The sequence below is a fragment of the Pinus tabuliformis genome, chromosome 8 (genome assembly GCF_031772625.1).
Source record: "Pinus tabuliformis cultivar Carrire ecotype Pingquan chromosome 8, CPIR1, whole genome shotgun sequence".
In the NCBI taxonomy this organism is placed as follows: domain Eukaryota; kingdom Viridiplantae; phylum Streptophyta; class Pinopsida; order Pinales; family Pinaceae; genus Pinus; species Pinus tabuliformis.
The window spans coordinates 1,229,243,077-1,229,261,916 of record NC_142294.1 but is presented as its reverse complement, the minus strand read 5'-3'; the positions used below and the strand labels follow the sequence as shown (position 1 = coordinate 1,229,261,916).

Sequence of the window (18,840 nt, the reverse complement as noted above, 5' to 3'; positions counted from 1 at the left end):
GCCATGATCGTATGTTTGAAGGTGTGCCTCCTGAATATAAAGGTATGCCTTTGATCTGGATATAAACAGGAACGCAACAAATTACAGAAATAACCATAAATACAGAGATGAAGCATAAATAATACTTCATTTCATTAATGTAAAATACTGGAATATGCTTACAAATAGAAATGGAAATAAACGAGCTAGGGCGATGGTAGCTTATCTCTGAGAAGAGATGTGGCGGCTACATGCCTATGAACTGTCTTACAATGAGGCTCGAAGACCTATTTGTTGTTGAGAAACAATGGAAAACCCTAAACATCCTAAAACCTAACCCTAGGAGATGAAGCGCCAAACTATGGGCCCCGTTTGGGTAAATTGGTACATCAACTTCTCAGGGTCGTAACTTTGGCATACGATCTCCGTTTGATGCGCACAATACCTCATTAGAAAGATCTATCCAAGTAATACAACTTTGGGATGATGGATTCATGTTGCTCCCAGTTTTCCAAAAAAACGTCGTTTAGGGCCTCAAAACGGCTCCGGAAGTTCAGGACCCGAAAAACTGCCAAACATAGTAAATTGTGCTACAAATAAGGAAACTGAAAAACTGAAAGAGATGGTTGTGGAGGTCCAAGTGGGATAGGTGGGTGGCCACCAACATCCACCTAGATTATTCATCCCCACTTAGGAAGAAATGGTCCCCATTGCGTTGAGTTCTTCCATGAGATGAGGAAAGTTCTGTTGAACATGCTCCCTGGTGAGCTGTTCTGCAGCCTCTGATGTGCCCAGTAATGGTAGGAAGCATGGTCGAGGGCGGTCCACATTGAACACTCGGTGCAAGACAAGGAATGGGGAAATGTTGTGCTCCAAAGCATTGTTTCCCACAACCTTGGTAATGGTGTAAGGACCATATCGGAGTGGTCTGAGCTTCCGATGGGCTCTTGTAAGGCGTTCTTTCTGCAGGTGCAACCAGACTTTGTCGCCCACCTGAAACTTGTGTGGCACTCGATGTTGATCATGTCGCTACTTGTACTTGGCATTTTCCACAATGGAGTGGCGATAGATCGGCCCGTTGGGTAGAGGTGCTCCGGAAGTCAGATCAGACGAATGCTTGACCTGACAGTGCAACGGTACCCCTGTGGGTGAGGAGAAGATGTCCCTGTCTTCTTTCATGACCGTATCCACCTACTTCTGCTGCATGGAGGAACCCTTCTCGGGGGCCATGGATGTGGCTATGATCTTCCCCTTACTTTGAGGGCGAACCAGACAGAAAATAAATTTCCTAGTCTGGGAGATGATCTTACTGCCTTTCTTAGCAGAGATCAAAGAAGTGGCGGTAGGTGGGGCTACCTCCGGTATCCTGTATAATGTATTACACAAAGAAATAATAACAGCGCGAGGCCTTGACTCACACACAACATGTTGTTTCCACAAATGTCGTTGGCCTAATAATACATCACAAACATCAAGCAGTGAAACATCACACAATACCTTGTCTGTGAAGGGCTTGATGCTGTAGGGAAGGCGGCATTGCTGGCAGACTTGGAGATCTCGTCCTTGGTGAAGCCACCCGATGTTGTACGACTGCGGGTGTGGTGTGGTCGGTAGGCCCAGCCGCTTCACGACCTCTGTTGAAATGAGGTTCTTTTGGCTCCCACTGTCAACAATGAATTGCAGCGGTGAACCTTTCACCCACATCTGTGAGTGGAAAAGACGCTCCCCCTCCTCTGGATCTTCGGGATCATTCTTCTAGACCTTGGCGGTGGCAACAGTGGCATTGGGCTCTACATCAATGATTTGCTTCCCTTTGTCATTCCCCTTGTTGGGTTTTGACTCAGGGTCGGAACATGCATCTGATTTTGAAGCCTTCAACTCGGCCACCAGCGACTGCTTGGTCCGATACTCACTTGTGTTATGAGTGGGGCTCTTGTGGAACTCACACCACTTTCCTGTGTCCTTCTTTGACTTCCTGGGGTTGTTCTTTTCTTGCGGCTTCGACGGGTTGTCTTGGGTCACCCTGCCTTGGCTTTGTCCTTTGTTCTTCGGATTCGCAAATCCAAAGTCTTGCTTCTTTTGTTTAAACTTCTGCTTGATCTTGACAGCATATCGGTATGCTGTGCCAAGCAAGGAGATGTTCAGGAATTCCATCTCGTCCTGGATGTACCTATGTAGGCAGCCGCGGTATTTGAGTACCAAACGCAGCTTAGAATCCTTGATACCCAACATTGTTCGAAGGGTATGAAAAATATTGGTAAACTCCAGCACGTCTTGGTCCCTTCCCTGCTGCAACGTGGTCCACTTTATGTATTTATCCTCAGCTTTTGACAAGGTAGTATTGCTCCTTAATGGCATCCCGAAACGAATTCCAAGTGGGTGCGGCTGAAAACAGTGAGGCCGTACTCTCATCCTTCTGCTCGCAGTAGGTTTCCCACCAGTCTTTGACGTGGGGGGCAACTTTGAGAAGAGCGAAAGTAATCTTTTCTTGGCTGGAAAAATCATGAACAGAGAAATATCCTTCTAGTAGATTTAACCATTTATCTACAATGTCTGCATCTATTTGACCCTCGAATATGGGAATGTCAAAGTTAACTTGTACCTTAAAGAGTGTGGCGCTTCTAGAGTAGCTGTTAGAAGTAGATGCATTGCCCATGGGTAGCCGCTGAAGGATTTGGGCAAAGTTGTCCATCATCGCGTTTCTTTCTCGCTCGAGGGCTTCTTCGAGCAAGATTTTGATAGGATCTCCTTCCCCTTCATCTTTCTTTTCATCCGCCATGGGAGGCTGTCGGGATTTGCGAGGTTGGTCTTGCAAAGGTTCAACCAGTTCAAGCCCTAACTCCTTATATCCCGACCTCGTTGGGGACATGCAAAGAAAAACAGAGAAAAAACAGACTGCTCTGATACCACTGATCCGGATTTAAACAGGAAGGCAACAAATTATAGAAATAACCATAAATACAGAGATGCAACAGAAATAATACTTCATTTTATCAATGTAAAATACTGGAATATGCTTACAAACAAAAATGGAAATAAACCAGCTATGGCGATGGTAGCTTATCTTTGAGAAGAGATGTGGTGGCTACATGCCTCTAAACTGTCTTACAATGAGACTCGAAGGCCTATTTATTGTTGAGAAACAATGGAAGACCCTAAACATCCAAAAACCTAATCCTAGGAGATGAAGCGCCAAACTATGGGCCCCGTTTGGGTAAATTGGTACATCAACTTCCCAGGGTCGTAACTTTGGCATACGATCTCTGTTTGACGTGCACAATATCTCATTAGAAAGATCTATCCGAGGACTACAACTTTGGGATGAGCAACATCGGTCCATGGACCCATGTTGGTCCCAATTTTCCCAAAAGACATCGTTTAGGGCCTCAAAACGGCTCCGGAAGTTCAAGACCCGAAAAACTGCCAAACATAATAAATTGTGCTACAAATAAGGAAACTGAAAAACTAAAAGAGATAGTTGTGGGGGTCCAAGTGGGATAGGTGGGTGGCCACCAACATCCACCTGGATCGGCCTTGTCATTTGGAAATTGAGTATTGTAGTTTTCTTATCATGGACACTTTTGGGCATGGATTAATGGGGGGATTCGGTGGAAAGAATGGGCTAGGTCTGTGCTTTTGTCCCCTAGACCCCTTTTAGGAGTTAACCTTGGATTCTAGTCCCGTGGGATCTCTTTTACTGACCATTTGGTTCCAAGGATGTTATTTCACGGGAAACCTCGGTTTTGGTTGCATGGTCTCGCTCACTTGTCCACTTATATTACCCTCTTTCCATTCATTATTACCCCATTCATCATTTCTCCCGCCTGGGCCCACATAGGGTTAGCTTGCCCCTTCCCCTTGCCCACAGCTTTGGTCATGGCCTGGAATGAAGCCCGAAGGTTGATGCGGCTGAAAAGAAAGATAAAAGCATATATGGCCACATTCAACAGGAAAATTTACCATAAAATGCAAAAGATGGCCGAGATAAATACATTTAGCACGTGGGCAAAAGCCAATACATGAGCTCTACCCCATCATCATGGCCATCACCCTGGTTCCTACATATAGGAACCCATGATTTTCCCAAACCTTGGTGGGGGATGAACTACCCCACCTTAAGAGGGGGAATTCATTGTTACATCTTATACATCATGCTCTACCCCTTGAGCCCCAAGCGGTTAATCAAAGAAAATCATAAAGAGGCAGAAGACATAAAAGAAGGGTGGAGAAATCAAGGCTGGGGCACCTCATGTACCACGATTTCTTCCTCTTACACATTATAAACCCAAGCGTGGGCTTCTCTCTTATTAACTACCCTTGTACCCCAGCATGTGACCCAGGGTTGCCCCTTCTCATTCCCTATTTCACTCACCTATCAGTCACATGCCACCACATTTTGAAGGACATGCCTGGACTATATTATCCCCTTTAGAAGTAGAAACCACCTAATAGGATTATTGGTTAACCCCATTTAGAGTTTAGAAGACATTGACACATCTCAAAGCCCATTATGGAAGGGCAGGCCATTATGAAGTCCCCACCTGTGGTCCATGATTAGGTAAGCTCATTTACTCGGTTTCTCTAATGACTTGTTGTACTGGAAGGCTAGGAGACACATTGGATCTTATGCAGAATTGCAGATGGTTTCCATCTTGGGTTTGGTCTCCCTATACGGGGTCCTAATCCTCTAGAGGGCTACATTGGCACATGTAGGGTGAGTGTTAAGAACCACGTGCCTCCATAGTAGCAAATTGCACTCCATGGATCCCCACAACTGTTTAGAGATTGCTCGCGGTTCACTTATTGGACGAGGAGGATGCACACGATCCATCATGCCCAACTGACCCCAAATCTACACCATACATTTGGCAGATGATCCAAGACTTGCACGATGATGTGACATCACGTACACCATCATTCTAGCCCTTGCAGGCGATCTACAGGCATCTTCAATTTGTTTGGACACCCATGAGGACACTTGTGTGCCCCCACATGTCATTTGGAGCACCACAGGTTATTACAAGAGGCCAATCCCTTGTCCACTTATTTTAAGGGTCCTATTCTTCATTATGGCACCCATGGACCTCATTAGGCCTCTTAGAGGGCCGTACGACATGGATAGATTATTATTTGACATCTTGAGAGGCTTACCTTTTCATTTATGAGCTAGTTTGGTGGGATTGTCACCAAAAGTTGAATTATTAGAACCTTATTTTATTTTTGGGACTTATGTAGGCCAAGGAGGCTAATTCGAACTCCTAAGTTGTGTATAAATACAAGTGAGATGAGCTCATTTACTCATCATCACTTTGGATTGGATCTCTTCTCTCTCTTGAGAATTTCGCACTTTTTTTTAGTGGATGAATTGGAGCTTTATGGATGAATTTTGATGTGTGGATATTGGTTTATCTTCTCTTGGGGCTTCTCTCTTGTCAATTGTGAATGGTTGGATATACTCTGTTACATGTAAGCACATGATTTTTGATGTTATTCTTGTTTCCTTCTGTCATATACGTTGGACTGGGATTTTCGCTATTCTAGGGCTAATTGCTACATGCATTTGCTGCTTAAAATTGTGAAATTTGTCTCTATTATAGCATCTCTCAATGTATAGGCCATGTAATGTGAGTGAAATCTCCTAGGATTAATTTTGTTAAAGAATTCAACCTTGATAAGCCATTTCCTTTTGCACATCGAAGTATAAAAGCTGCAAGGTTGCTTCTTCTTGACCTAGAAGGCAAGCGAAGATATCTTGAGGCCTCTTTGACTGGGAACCAAGAAATCCTACTCATATTCATCATAGACTCCATCCTCCCAAAGATTAAGTCATTGATCTACCAAGGGTGGTCACCAAAACTCATATTCTTTCACCTCCTTCTAGGTCTAGCCAAGTTGGGGTACGTAGGGCAACAATTTCTCGACAAGCTAGCCATCCAAAAAATCCGATCTCCTAGGGTCTCCCGTGCTGGCCTTTCCTCAAGTTCTCCTCCAATTTTGAAGCCATTTCGACAGTGGAGTTGGGAGAAAAGCCAAGCCCTAGCTCTGGGATCAAACTCGCCCTACCATCCCCAACGCTAGTACCCCATAGGGTCAAAATAACATCATCAAGTGAAATGATTTCTTTGATCCTTTCGTCCACCATGTCTAGCGTAAGAATATCATTGGTTGCTACTTACTTTCCTCATATCCTAGACTGGGTCCACTTGGCCCCGTGTAGTCTCGCTCCTTTGAAATATCATTCTTCAGGAACCATCTGGGATACCAATTCTAACAAGGATTTAGGATTAGGGAACTCCTTCACAAGTCTTATCCCATAAACCTAACCCTAAAATCCTCTCTTCCTTTCCCTAGAATACATAGTACTTTGCTTAGAAAGCAAGCAAGCTCCATCCTTCAAACTCTTTTGGGAAAGGGTTTATTTGGGTCTCTCATATCCATTGAATTATCCTTCACTAGTGATTCCATACATACCGGGTCTCCTCCCATTGATGAAAGTCCATAAATAGAAGGGAGCCTTAGTTGAGGTGACAGTGGACTAAGTCTCCATTTGTTGCCCTTGGCCTAACATTGGCCCTTTAGGTCCCCTGCTAGTTTGAACGGTAACAGGTCTTACCTAGATTGCAGAGAAGACGACTTTAAGAAAATTGACAATTAACAATCCAAAGGTGTGTTTTGTAATTTTTATGAGCATATGGATTTGTGACTCAGAAGGAATCAGTAAATTTGTGCAAAAGTACAAGAAGAATAGTGCTTATTGTAAACTTATAACTTATAAGATGAAACTTGAAAGGCTAGTCTTTGAATACCATTCCTCTTAAAACAACTTTCATTGAAGGGGGAAAATATCTTCTACTGTGAAAACAAATTACAATTATAAATTTTAAAATTATTTGAGTTTGAATTTGTAATTGTCATTTTTATTTTGTAGTTTCATTTACATCATCATCATGGCAACTTCAATTTCAGCCATTCGTGAGGAACAAGAAATTGAATCTATCCCTAAAGTTGATCCAAAGTCACCACTTTGGAAATATGTAACTATTGTAGGGAAGATCCAAGGAGGGGGATCATTGGCATGGATTTGTAGTGAGTGTCAAAAGGAGTTTAAGGGATCATACACCCGGGTTAAAGCACATTTACTTGGGTTAAGAGGCAATGAGATTCGAATATGCACTGTCCCACCTAAAGAGAATGGGACAGAGGGAAAAGGTTTAAGCAAGGAAAAATTTGTAAAATATTGGAAATAACAAGATAAGGTAGATGCTAAAGCAAATGAGTCAAATCCCGTCTCTTAATTCAAACAACCAACAAGGTTGGGATCATCTTCATCAAAGCCTCCACTTCCCTCTTATGGAATTGGCAACCCTGGTTCAAAGCAGTCTAATTTGGGGTCGGTTAAAAAGAATTTTAATAATGATACTTGACAGATGAAAGATGCAGCTATAGGTCAATGCATTTATGCAAATGGCCTTCCCTTTAACCTTGTGCAATCTCCTTACTGGGCAAAGATGATCAAAGCAGTGAATGAAGCCTCAAAAGGGTACAAGAGCCCTGGATATGAGAAGATCTGCACTAGAATGTTGAGTGATAAGAATTTAGATCTGGAGGCTAAATTAAGCCCCGTTTGTAATTCATGGCGCATTTAAGGTGTGCCCATCATTTTCGATGGATGGAAAGATCAAAGGAATAGGCCTTTGATGAATGTGATTGCTCAGAGCCCAAAGGGGGCAATGTTTTTGAAGGCAGTGGATTGTGAGGGGTAGCTGAAAGATTCTCGATTCATTGCTGACATCTTGATTGAAGCAACTGAATTAGTGGGGCCAAAAAATGTTGTCTAGGTAATAACTGACAATGCAATGGTGTGTAGAGCAGTAGGCCTAATTGTTGAAGGCAAATATCAACACATCTTTTGGACCACTTGTGCTATACATTCATTGAACCTCATGTTGAGCAAGATGGGGAAGCAAATTGAGTGGATTCGAGTTATTTTTGAGGAGGCAAAAGAAATTCAAGCCTTCATCACAAACCACCACATGTCCCAAGGCATCTACAAGGAATTTGCGAAGTTGGAGCTCCTTAAGGTACCTAAACTTTAAAGTTTATTTCATAAATTCTAATTTCTATGACTCTAAATTCAAATATGTAAATTGGATTCTCAAATGTCATGATTTGTGAATCATAATAGGTATTCAATCAATTATTATTTTTAATTTATTGAAACATTGGCACATGCAGGTTGCCAATATTTGTTTTTCTTCTCACATCATAGTCTTACCAAGGTTTATGCAGGTGAAAGAAGAATTACAATCAATGGTATGCAATTCTCTTTGGAGTCAATAGAGGCAATCCCAATCTGAAATAGCACAAGCAGTGAAAAGGTTGGTTGTTGATGATGAATGGTGGGATAGGGTGGAGTACCACTTGGCATTTACTAAGCCAATTGTGGATTTGCTTCGCATGTTTGACACAAATATGCCTAATTTGGGAGAGGTTATGAGGGCATTGGTTCCATGACAGAGAAGATAAGGGTGGTTATAAATGCCAAGGAGAAAGACCCAAATGAAGTCTTTTACAGAGAATTAAAATATATATTGACCAAAAGGTGGAACAAGATGACCGCCCCATTGCACATTTTGGCCTATGTAGTGAATCCAAAATATTATTATGTAGAGTTGCTAAGTGATCCAGAAAGAACTGTACCAAACAAAGACCCAAAAGTCTCACAAGGATTTTAAAAAGCTTTTAGAAAGATTTTTGTAGATCCTGAAATTGGGATTTGGGTTTGTTAAAAGTTTGCTCATTTTGTGGGATCAGACAGTTTGGGTGCTGATATTGATTGTATGCAGAATAAGACTAGATTAAGTCCAATTTCTTGGTGGAACTACTATGGTGGGGAACTTCCACATCCAAAAAATGGCCATCAGGATCTTGTCATAGGTTGCGAGTTCCTCTTCAAGAAGGTTGAGGAACTAGTGTATGTTCATTCAAACCTTCGCCTTCTGTCACACAAGAGTGATGAATATAAATTTAGGCCCACCAAACTATGGGATGTTGAACCAAAGTTCCCTGACTTGGAGAGGATGTGGTTCTTAATGACATGGATGAAGACATTTGATGATATGTAAATGTAATTTATGATGGTGTTTTAAACTTTTGAACAATGAACAATGAATACCTTAATATGCCATATGATAGTAGACTGCCAGTCATAGTTCATTTTGTACTTTGTAGTTTGTACTATGTAGTGTGCATCATTAATTTTGGTGATGATGTTGTCATGTTGATGATTGAAATTTGAAACAAAAACTTGATGATATGTTGAATCATGAATTTTATAATAATCATTAATGATGATGACAATGTTTATGCTGAATTGATGATGATGATTTGTTTATGCTGAATTCATGATGATGATTATGTATTTTTAGATATAGAATCTAGATTCTAAAAGATGAATGGTAATATGAAATTCTTATTTTGTTATACACATACACACACACACACATATATATGCCATTTCCTTGCCGTATCCTATCTAGATTTTTTGAAATTTTGCTGTATCCGTTTCAAATCCCGTATCTGTATCCGTTCTAGTGCAACTTAGAGATATATATTTCCTTCTACTTGGAGTTGAAGAACATATGTTGGTGCTCCTGGCTTATGAAGGCCAGGAGTTCTGGTGTGGCCCCTATTGGCTCTTGAATCTGTTGATCTTCATACATGTGTGTGTTTGGAAATAGCTTTGAGAAACATGCCCTGAGGGCTGCACCGAATAACACACACTTCCATTGGCTTAGGTACTAAATGTGAGTGGCATCTACTCCACCAAATCCTGGGACGTGCCCCCAGCCTAATCCCTTTCCAGACATACAATTTCAGTTTTTTTGTTGTTGTTGGGGGGGGGGGGGGGGGGCGCCGTGGGTTGTGTGTTATATGGTGGGGGCTGTGGGGTAGTTGTGGTAGATGGCTTAATACTCCATTGACTTCACCAATGAACCAGTGCCCTATAGGCAATGTACATGTATATTAATAATGAATGGAATATATGCTGCATTTTTGGAAATAAAAGATAAATTTCTGGAAGAATCCTACAGAAAACTCCTTTTGTAGATTGATCAGAAAGATTCTACATTATTTCAGAATGGTTCATAAAGTAGCCAAAGTTCAAAGTTCAAACACACTAATATGTAGTTATTAATGAGATTTTTCGAAAATAAGTCAGTCTCAGCTGTGTCTGTCATTGAAAATGCAGTTGTACAATATGTTGTGTTTGAGAAGAACCTTTGGAGATGTTTGCAGACTCACTTCTGTAGATATTTGTAGTATTGTACACTTTTGTCTTTCAGGTTGCAAGTTGGTTCCAGAGGATCCTTATTTTCTTCTAAGCTTTGCTATAGCATTTAATGTTTTTCAATTAAGAACAATCAGAGTGTGATACCTTGGATGAACTCATGGCTTAATGGATTCCTTTGAACATGGCTTGAATTCAAAATTATATTTTTACTTCTGTTCCTTCCCTTGTACTTTATTTCAGGTGTGTGGATGGAAAGTACGAAGCTTGAAGCAAATGTTCAAAACTAAGGATGCAATTCTTCATTCATATTGTCTTTCTTGGAAAGAAGTGACTAACAATGTATGAAGTGACACATGAACAAATGTTAAATAATTAAAGCGGGTTGTTAAAGGCAAACCAAAGCTTTTTTAAAATAGAAGAAGGTACTCCTGTTTATGAAAGAAGAGGTGTCAAATCTTGTCTGTGAATTGATGATTTTGAAGAATTAGGGACTTGAAAAATGGAAGCAGAGTTTGCGCAGGGGTCGGAGCTTATGCAAATCAATCCAGAAGGAATGTCAAAAAATACTGTGGATGCTGATGCATTTCTTGAGGAAACTCTGGAGGTAAGAAATGGCTGCTACTGGTTCTCTTGGTAACAATCTTTCTTTAATGTAAGTTCATGTGGGCATTCTTCGTGGTTCTAACTTCTATCAAATAACTACATGTTTGGAAGCCTGGGCCAGTCCCTTAAAAGAAATTGGATCTGCACTGGCAGCCAGTTTTAGAATACATGACTTGTTTCAAATGGGTTTTTATGGGTGAAGTATTCTTTGATTGCAAAACTGTTAGTGCAGATCCATAAATACTTAGAATGTTTAAATAATGAAAGTCAATTTGGTCTGATGGTATGAGGGCGGCAAATGCAACAGGTGGCCTGGAGTCCAATTCCCTGTGGAATTGTACTCGATAAACATGCAAGTAGACTCTATTGCCATGAATAATTGTGTCCACAATTGAGAATTCTGGGTCATAATCACTATTGGTGGCTTCTGATTATCTAGGATTCCTCTTATTACCTCATCCAGGAAGGATAAACACTATATAATCATATCTAGGCCCTTCAAAACAGACTTCTAATAATGTCAGGGCTTTGTAATTGGTTTCAGGTTGTTGAAAACACAATGTGGGAAGCATCGTTGGTGAATGGAGATTTACATGCAACTGATAAAATCACAGAGCTTGAGGAGAAGCTGAAGCTTGCTCAACATAAAATTGGGCTAGAAACTGAATTACTGCAGGCAAAGGATATTGTAAAAATGCATGCTGAAGAAAAATTAGAACAAGTCGGTTTGTATCAAGAAAAGTTGAGCCAAGATGCAAAGGAAAGGGAATATGCATTGAAAGCAAAAGAAAGACTGAAGATGTTTGAAATAGAGGTGAGACACTTGAAAAGTCAACTTAGTGATTCTCAATCTAAGATTGCACAACTTGAGCTTGAGGCAAAAGTAGCAAATGAAAAATTGGATAATGTGATGAGAGATGTTCTAGCCTTGAGAGAAAAGGAAGCAGTTTTGCTAGAACAGCTTGCAACTGCCGAATTTAAGGCAAAAATAGCTGAAGAGAAATTTGACATGCAAACAGAGCTTCTTCAAAAGGAGATGAAGATGAGAGCAATGAAGAATGATAAGTTGAATGATGCAAGAGATACATTCAGCGAACAAGAAATGGATTTTACCCAGCTGACAGATAAGTTGCAACATCTAGAGAGCCAGCTGAAATCTCCAATCAATAAATCTGAGGAATATGAAAGATTTACTGAACAAGGCAATGAAATTGTTGTCAAGGAGAGAGATAGCGCCACAGAGTCTGAAAATTTTCCCAAGTTGTCCAAATCAAGTGCAAAGCAAATGGAACAAATCATAGATTCTCTCAAAGAACAGCTTCATGGGCTTTGTGGAAATGTTTCTTTGAATGATCAAAGAGAAGACACCTTGAAGAAGACAGATACAAAGGCGTTCATGAAAGAGGAAGAATTGAACCCATCTCCAGAAGAAATTTCTAAGTTAGGGAAAAATTCAAGCTCGGATAAAATTCTAATGGAAACCCGAGATAATTTGTCTGCCCTTGAACAAGATTTGGAGAGTGCCAAATTTAAAGAAATTGAACTTCAGACTAGGCTGAAGAATTATGAAGAACAATTTACGATGCAAGAAAGCATAATAGAGCAAACAACTACTAGATGCATGGAGCTTGAAGAGTTAGTTGAATCACAAACAAAGGACACAGAAATGAAATGCCAAGAAGCAAAAGAAGCTTTTATGTGTGCAGTTTCAGAAACTAAGAAATTAACTGAGAAGTTAATGATACTTGAAGTTGAAGTTAAAGAGTCTGAGAAGCAAGCATTACAAACTTCTGCCTCCTCTGCAAATAGTCAGGCTGAGCAGGTATCTTCTACTCTTTTGATGTTTCTCCTTGATGCCAATTTGCTTCTAAAATTTTCTGCTTTTCTGTATACAAAGTGTTATGGTTACACAATAATTATGGTTTTGAGGCTTTCTTGTGTTCTAACTTGAAAACCATGCCCTACAATGGATAAGCCATCCTTGTTCCCAAGGTTTCAATAATTTTTTTATGTAGAACATAATAGTTATTGATTAAATCATTGATTTGCAAGATGTTGACATTTTCAGTAGTAGGAACTAGTATTCACAGAGATCAAGTACAGCCTGAGTCACTTTGTTTAATTTCATATGTCTAGAAGGATGAAAATAATCTGTAATATAAATATATAATTTTGTCAAACATGCCCTTTTAACAGAACTGAGTTATTTTCATGCAATCAAAATGAACATAGTTTGAGCTAAAATTGTTAACCTCAACTCTGTGCTATGATTCAGGTTTTGGACGACAAATCTACCTAAAAGTTTGGGTTCTTCATACTCATGCATGTTAAAGGACTTTCAACAAAAAATTATGCATTTTGTTACCTCCCAGGTTTTCACTTGGTGCAAAAGTCCCCTATGCACAAATTGTGAAACTCCAAGGACAACTTAGGCAAACTATTCACTGTTACCTTAGCAGTCTTGCCTTTTTCACATTAGGCTAAAAGGTCTTAGTTAAGGGGGAATTTTCTATGGCTAACCAAGCTCAATGTGTTGTAATATGAAGTGAGAACAAGAGATATTATCATATCAGTAAAATGGAAATAGTTTTTTGAAAGTTCTTTTTGTATTTCTGGGTGGTGGATGAAAGGGAAGATCAGTGCCTTACTTTGGTTGGGCTATGGGCTCAATATGCAACCTCAAAAGGGTGATTCTTAAAACTATATAAAGTACAAAAAAGGATGTCAAAACAAGATCCAAAAAGTCCTAGATTTAGCAAGCCAAATGTCACAAGAATGTGGAAGGGAGGGGTCTTCAAGAGTCATACTACATCCAAGTTGATTAGGGAGTGTTCTTTGCCTAAAATGGATTGAATGTTTCTTTTGTTCACAAGAAATTTTAGATAAAGGATTCTTTCACCTTAGACAACGTAACAAAAAGGTTTTATGAGTGCCTTCTCTAGTGTAGTGATACCACTCCTCTATGGTGCCCAAGTTTTGTTTGGCAATTCCAAACCTTTAATAAGAACTTAATTAGTATGCTCCAAGAACATTTGCCACATTTCAAGAAGGTTGCTTATCCATTCCTCAAAGCCTTAGACAAGAGGCAAGAACAAAAGAGATTGTATTCCAATAACTTCCAACAACTTTACAATGAGGAGGATTCCCTTATTTATAGATGAAGAACTCAACAACCTCTACAATAAAATAGCATTAGATCTCTAACAAACTTAGATCTATGCTCAAAAGGATAATATCCTCTAACAAACTAGGGAGGTTCTAGTAAACAACAATATGATATGGTGGAATTATGCCACATGTACAATAGGAGAGAATAGATACCTCTACAAAGTGGATGCCCTCCTCAAAAGTGAGATAGACATGGTTAAGACTCAAAATATAACAAACTCCCTCATTTAGGGTTTAAACTTATCAAAGACAACAATATATCCTCAAAATGCTTAACACATCCTCGAAAGTGTGGATCCAAGGAAATAGGAGGGTTGTCCCCTCAAAATGCTCCATGAAATGCTCAAAAACCCCACACGTGTGAGCTAGACATGTTCCAAGGTGAATTTCTCCCCAAAAATGCTCCAATATTGTTTGGGGCCCCTTCGACCCCACCCTAGGCTTATCTTTTTTAATATTTGCCTTTCCTCAGCCCATACTGAGCCCGAAGCCCACCTCGGCCCCTCGACCCCACCCTTGGGTCTCATTTTTTTTCTTTTTCAGTGGGTGGGGGATTTTTTGAAAGGTGCCAAATAAGTGGAATAGAAGGTGTGCGTGGCTCCAAATGCAACAACTTTGGTCAAATGGTAAAAAGGTAGCAAGTTGACCCTTTGAATGAATGATGATGTGGCACATGTGGCATCCACGAAGAGGTGTATGACTTGTCATAACTCCCAATGCAAGTATCACAATGCCCTAGGAAAGGTACAAAACACCCTAAGTAGTCATGGATCCCAAGGTAGTCACAAATCTTGATGCAAGTGTACAAGTCCCATTGTAGGTACACAAATCTCAAGGCAAGTACATATGTCCCAGTGCAACCTAATGATGAGCCATGTTTCGGTATAAATGCCCTTAAATGCAGAATCATCAAATGTCATCTTTTAACTTCTCAATAACTCATTGTATTTATACCATTTTCCAAGTTTAACCATGGTGGGGATAACATCAAACTCTATTACATCTTACAACTCCTAAGACAAGAAGCATTTCCTAGGACACTAATTTAGGAGTATGTGATGTGATGGATGTGATTTTAAGGGATGAAAACTTAATGAGTTGAATCTCATAGCCACATAAGTTTTGTTTACGATATTCATCCACATGAGGTCCTTTAAAAAGAGGGTGTGCTTAGTATTAAGTTACCATTCATTAGCCCTTTTTCTTACCACCCCTTTTCTTGTATTTTTCTTTATTTGATTGGTCCCTTTCATTAGATATGCATTGTTAAGCAAGTGACTTGGTACATTGGTTCTTTTTGCAGAGCGGCGTGGCTCGAGCTTTATTATTTCAATTTTTACATTGGCTGCATTAACCTCGAGCTCATAGCCCTTAAGATGAGGCTTTCCTACATGGGACTTGTTATTGCCCAAATTGTATGTGCATGATAAAATCCTCAATCTATAGTGCACAATATAATGACAACATTTTATGAGGCTCACCCACTGTCACCTCAACAACCTGTCCTCTCGCTTTAGGCCGACTCACCTCCAACTCAAGGAGGGCTTACCTACTAGGATCACGAAGGCTTAGTAAAAAAGAACACAAGATGATGTCAATAGTAGCCTTAGTGAAGCGTTTCTTTTTGGAGAATTTTTAGGGTTTTTGAAAAAATGGCAGTAGAGGGATATGAAGATCATTGCCACTATCCTTCTAGGGCTATGGAGTCAATATTGTCAGGCCAAACTTGAATAACTCCATGATTTTTTTTTTTGCATTAAGAGAAAATCATGAATATAGACGAGGAGAGGGAGACTATTGGAATTCATATTCCAATGTCTTTTCATCTTCTTTATTTTCCTATTTACATTATTTACAAGAATTTTCGAATCCCAAAGATTAGGTGTCAACATTCTCCCCCTTAACCTGAAGGGATGTTGGTGATTCCAAGCATCATTCTAAATCTTTCAAACTTTTCTTTTCCAAGCGCTTTGGTGAAGATGTCTGCAATCTGCTCATTTATGGAACAATGGCGTAAGTCAATAGCCTTGGCCTCAACATGATGTCGAATTAGATGATACTTTGTATTGATGTGCTTGGTTTGATCATGGCACTTTGGGTTGCTGGCCAACTTTATTGTAGAATTGTTTTCAATCAAAAGAGGAGTAGAATGCACTTGTTTCTCCTGCAAGTCTTCCAAAATTTTCCCGAGCCACACAATTTCCTTCATTGCTTTTGCAATTGCTACATATTCTGCCTTAGTTGTGAAATCGGCTAAAATTGACTGTCTAGGTAACCTCCAGGAGACAACTCCTGATCCAAGACTCATAACATAACCTAAAGTAGATACTCCATTTTCTTTATCTCCATCAAAATTTGAATCAGAGTATCTAATCAAGCTAAAGTCATCCACTTGTGTATACTTGAGTCCAAAGTCTTGAGTTCCCTTCAAGTACCTTAGAACTCTTTTTGTAGCAAACCAATGACGCTCACAAGGCTTCTGCATAAACCTGGAGAGGATTCCAACAAAAAATGAAATGTCCGGTCTAGTAATAGTCAGGTAGTTAAGACTTCCTACGAGATGTCTCTACTTTGTTGCGTCCACAAATTCATTTCCTTTTATAGATGTGAGTTTTAAATTTTATTCCACTGGAGTGGTCAAAGGATTGCACTCAATCATGCCAAATTTGTTTAACAAGTCTCCAATGTACTTCTTTTGAGAGAGGAATATAAACTTTGGATGTTGGGTTACTTCAATATCAAGATAGTAGTGAACATATCCGAAATCTGTCATTTCAAAACCTTTCTTCAATTATTTCTTTATGGATGCAATATAATTTTCATTGTTACCTATTATCAATAGATCATCTACATACACCACAAGATATACAACTGTTTTTCCAACTTTCTTGACAAACAAAGTTGCATCATCAAGATCATAATGTTTTAAATTTAGTTTTAGAAGATGCTTATTCAATTTCTCGTACCAGGCTTGCGGTGCTTGTTTGAGGCCATACAAGGATTTGGAAAGATTACATACTTTGTGCTTCTGTCCCTTCACAACAAATCCTTTTGGTTGGGACATAAAAACATTCTCTTTCAAATCATCATTCAAGAAAGCAGTTTCTACATCCATTTGATGGACTTTCCAACCATTTTGAGTTGCCAAGGCAAAGAGAGTCCAAAATAGTAGCACATTTTTCCGTGGGGGCAAAAATATCCTCATAATCAATCCCTTCCTTCTATGCGAAAGCTTTTGCCACGAACCTAGCTTTATGCTTGTCAAGTGAGCCATCTGCTTTATACTTGTTCTTAAAGATCCACTTGCAGCTAATCAGTTTAGTTCCCAATGGAGGATCCACCAGCTTCTAGGTTCCATTCTTTATCAGCACATCACACCCTTTTTGCGTTGCTTCTTTCCATTCATCATGAGAAGCAACTTCTTTGAAGGAAGTTGGTTCAAAATCTGTAAGCAACTTCTTTGAAGGAAGTTGGTTCAAAATTTGTAAACAAATTTAATTCACAATCATATGAAACATTCATATCAATAGGTGAATCGGGATCATCTACATCACCTCCATTCTGTCTAATAGCGCTTCTTGTTCCTGCCTTTCCAACCTCATTAGGACGAACACTTTCAAGTGTCTTTGTGAACCATTTTGCAAGACCTTTTTGAGATGGCCCAGGCTGTTTAGTTGACTGAGATGGGGCTAAATCAAGATTTATGTAATGTCCCTTCCTAAATTGATTTGGAACAGGATTAATCTCTTTCTTTTGGGGCCAATTTTGGAGGAGATGGGGCTCATTCAATTTTATTAGGAGACTTAGACTTTAGTATCAAGTTCTTTTTGGTTTGGTTAAGTTATATGTGGGGGCCACTCACACTAGGGAAATACGCACTCCCTAGTTCAAATTGCATGAGAGGGAAGTCAATGGTTAAGTGAGGGACCCATGATGGAGGGAAAATGGAGCGAAAAGAGCTCCACGAAATCTATAAAAGGAAGGCAACACTTCTCATTTGAGGATCTTTGGCATATCGAATTTCTCTTTGGTTGCTCGAGCTGCTTAGCCGAGTCACTTGCTATTTAGCAAGAGTTCTTCAAGTAGAGGGCTCACCTTTTCTTCGGGGGACTTCGAACACCACCCTAGAGAGGTTCATCTATATTATTTCGGAGGAGGTTTTCATTGTGATTTCCAGCAGTTGTATCTAGTGCCTCTAGGTGGTGCGTATTCCTAGAGGACACAGTGTGTAATGTTCCCAAGTAGGGATTTAAGTGATATTCTAAACAAATAAACAATGCAGCAACATAAAATTAAAAACATGTATTATACACCCATAAAACACTGTAAATCTGGAACTGCTGAGCCATATATTATAAAATCTGAGAGCATAGGTACAATATAAATGAAGTGGTGCACTTGGGCTTGCCTCAAGGAAAAGTTGGACCAAACCTAGGTGAGGGAATAACTGAGGCGATGGCTGCTCATTTGCTGCACCACTTTGCACTTCGTTGTCTTGGTAAAACCACTGTTCTGCTGTCTTCGAACTGCTGGAATGTGCCCAAAAATTGCCCAGAAAATTATGTTCTTTCCGCCTTACACTCCTTGGACAAAACCTAGAAAAACCCAGAAGGGAATTTCTCTGGTTTTGACTTTGGATTTTTGGCCTCCTTGGAGCCCCTCTCCAGCTGCTACTACCAAATTCGATTTGCAGGAAACACGCTGCAAATCCACCTAGAAACACCCCTCAAATGCTGGGTTCACTTGTGATAACTGATTCCTTGCTCCCCGGATGATCCTTGGCTTGGATGGCTGCT

The 18,840-nt window shown here is 39.9% G+C and overlaps 1 protein-coding gene across 1 annotated transcript in view; it reads left to right on the top strand.

Moving 5' to 3' along the window:
• LOC149239825 (uncharacterized) overlaps positions 1-18,840 on the top strand; it is a 278,347-nt gene that overhangs the window by 91,804 nt on the left and 167,703 nt on the right. The window contains exons 2-3 of the mRNA XM_089373549.1: positions 10,514-10,877; positions 11,421-12,698. Coding sequence (XP_089229675.1) covers positions 10,773-10,877; positions 11,421-12,698 — 1,383 coding nt within the window. The 5' untranslated portion in view covers positions 10,514-10,772. The remainder of the gene's footprint in view (positions 1-10,513; positions 10,878-11,420; positions 12,699-18,840) is intronic.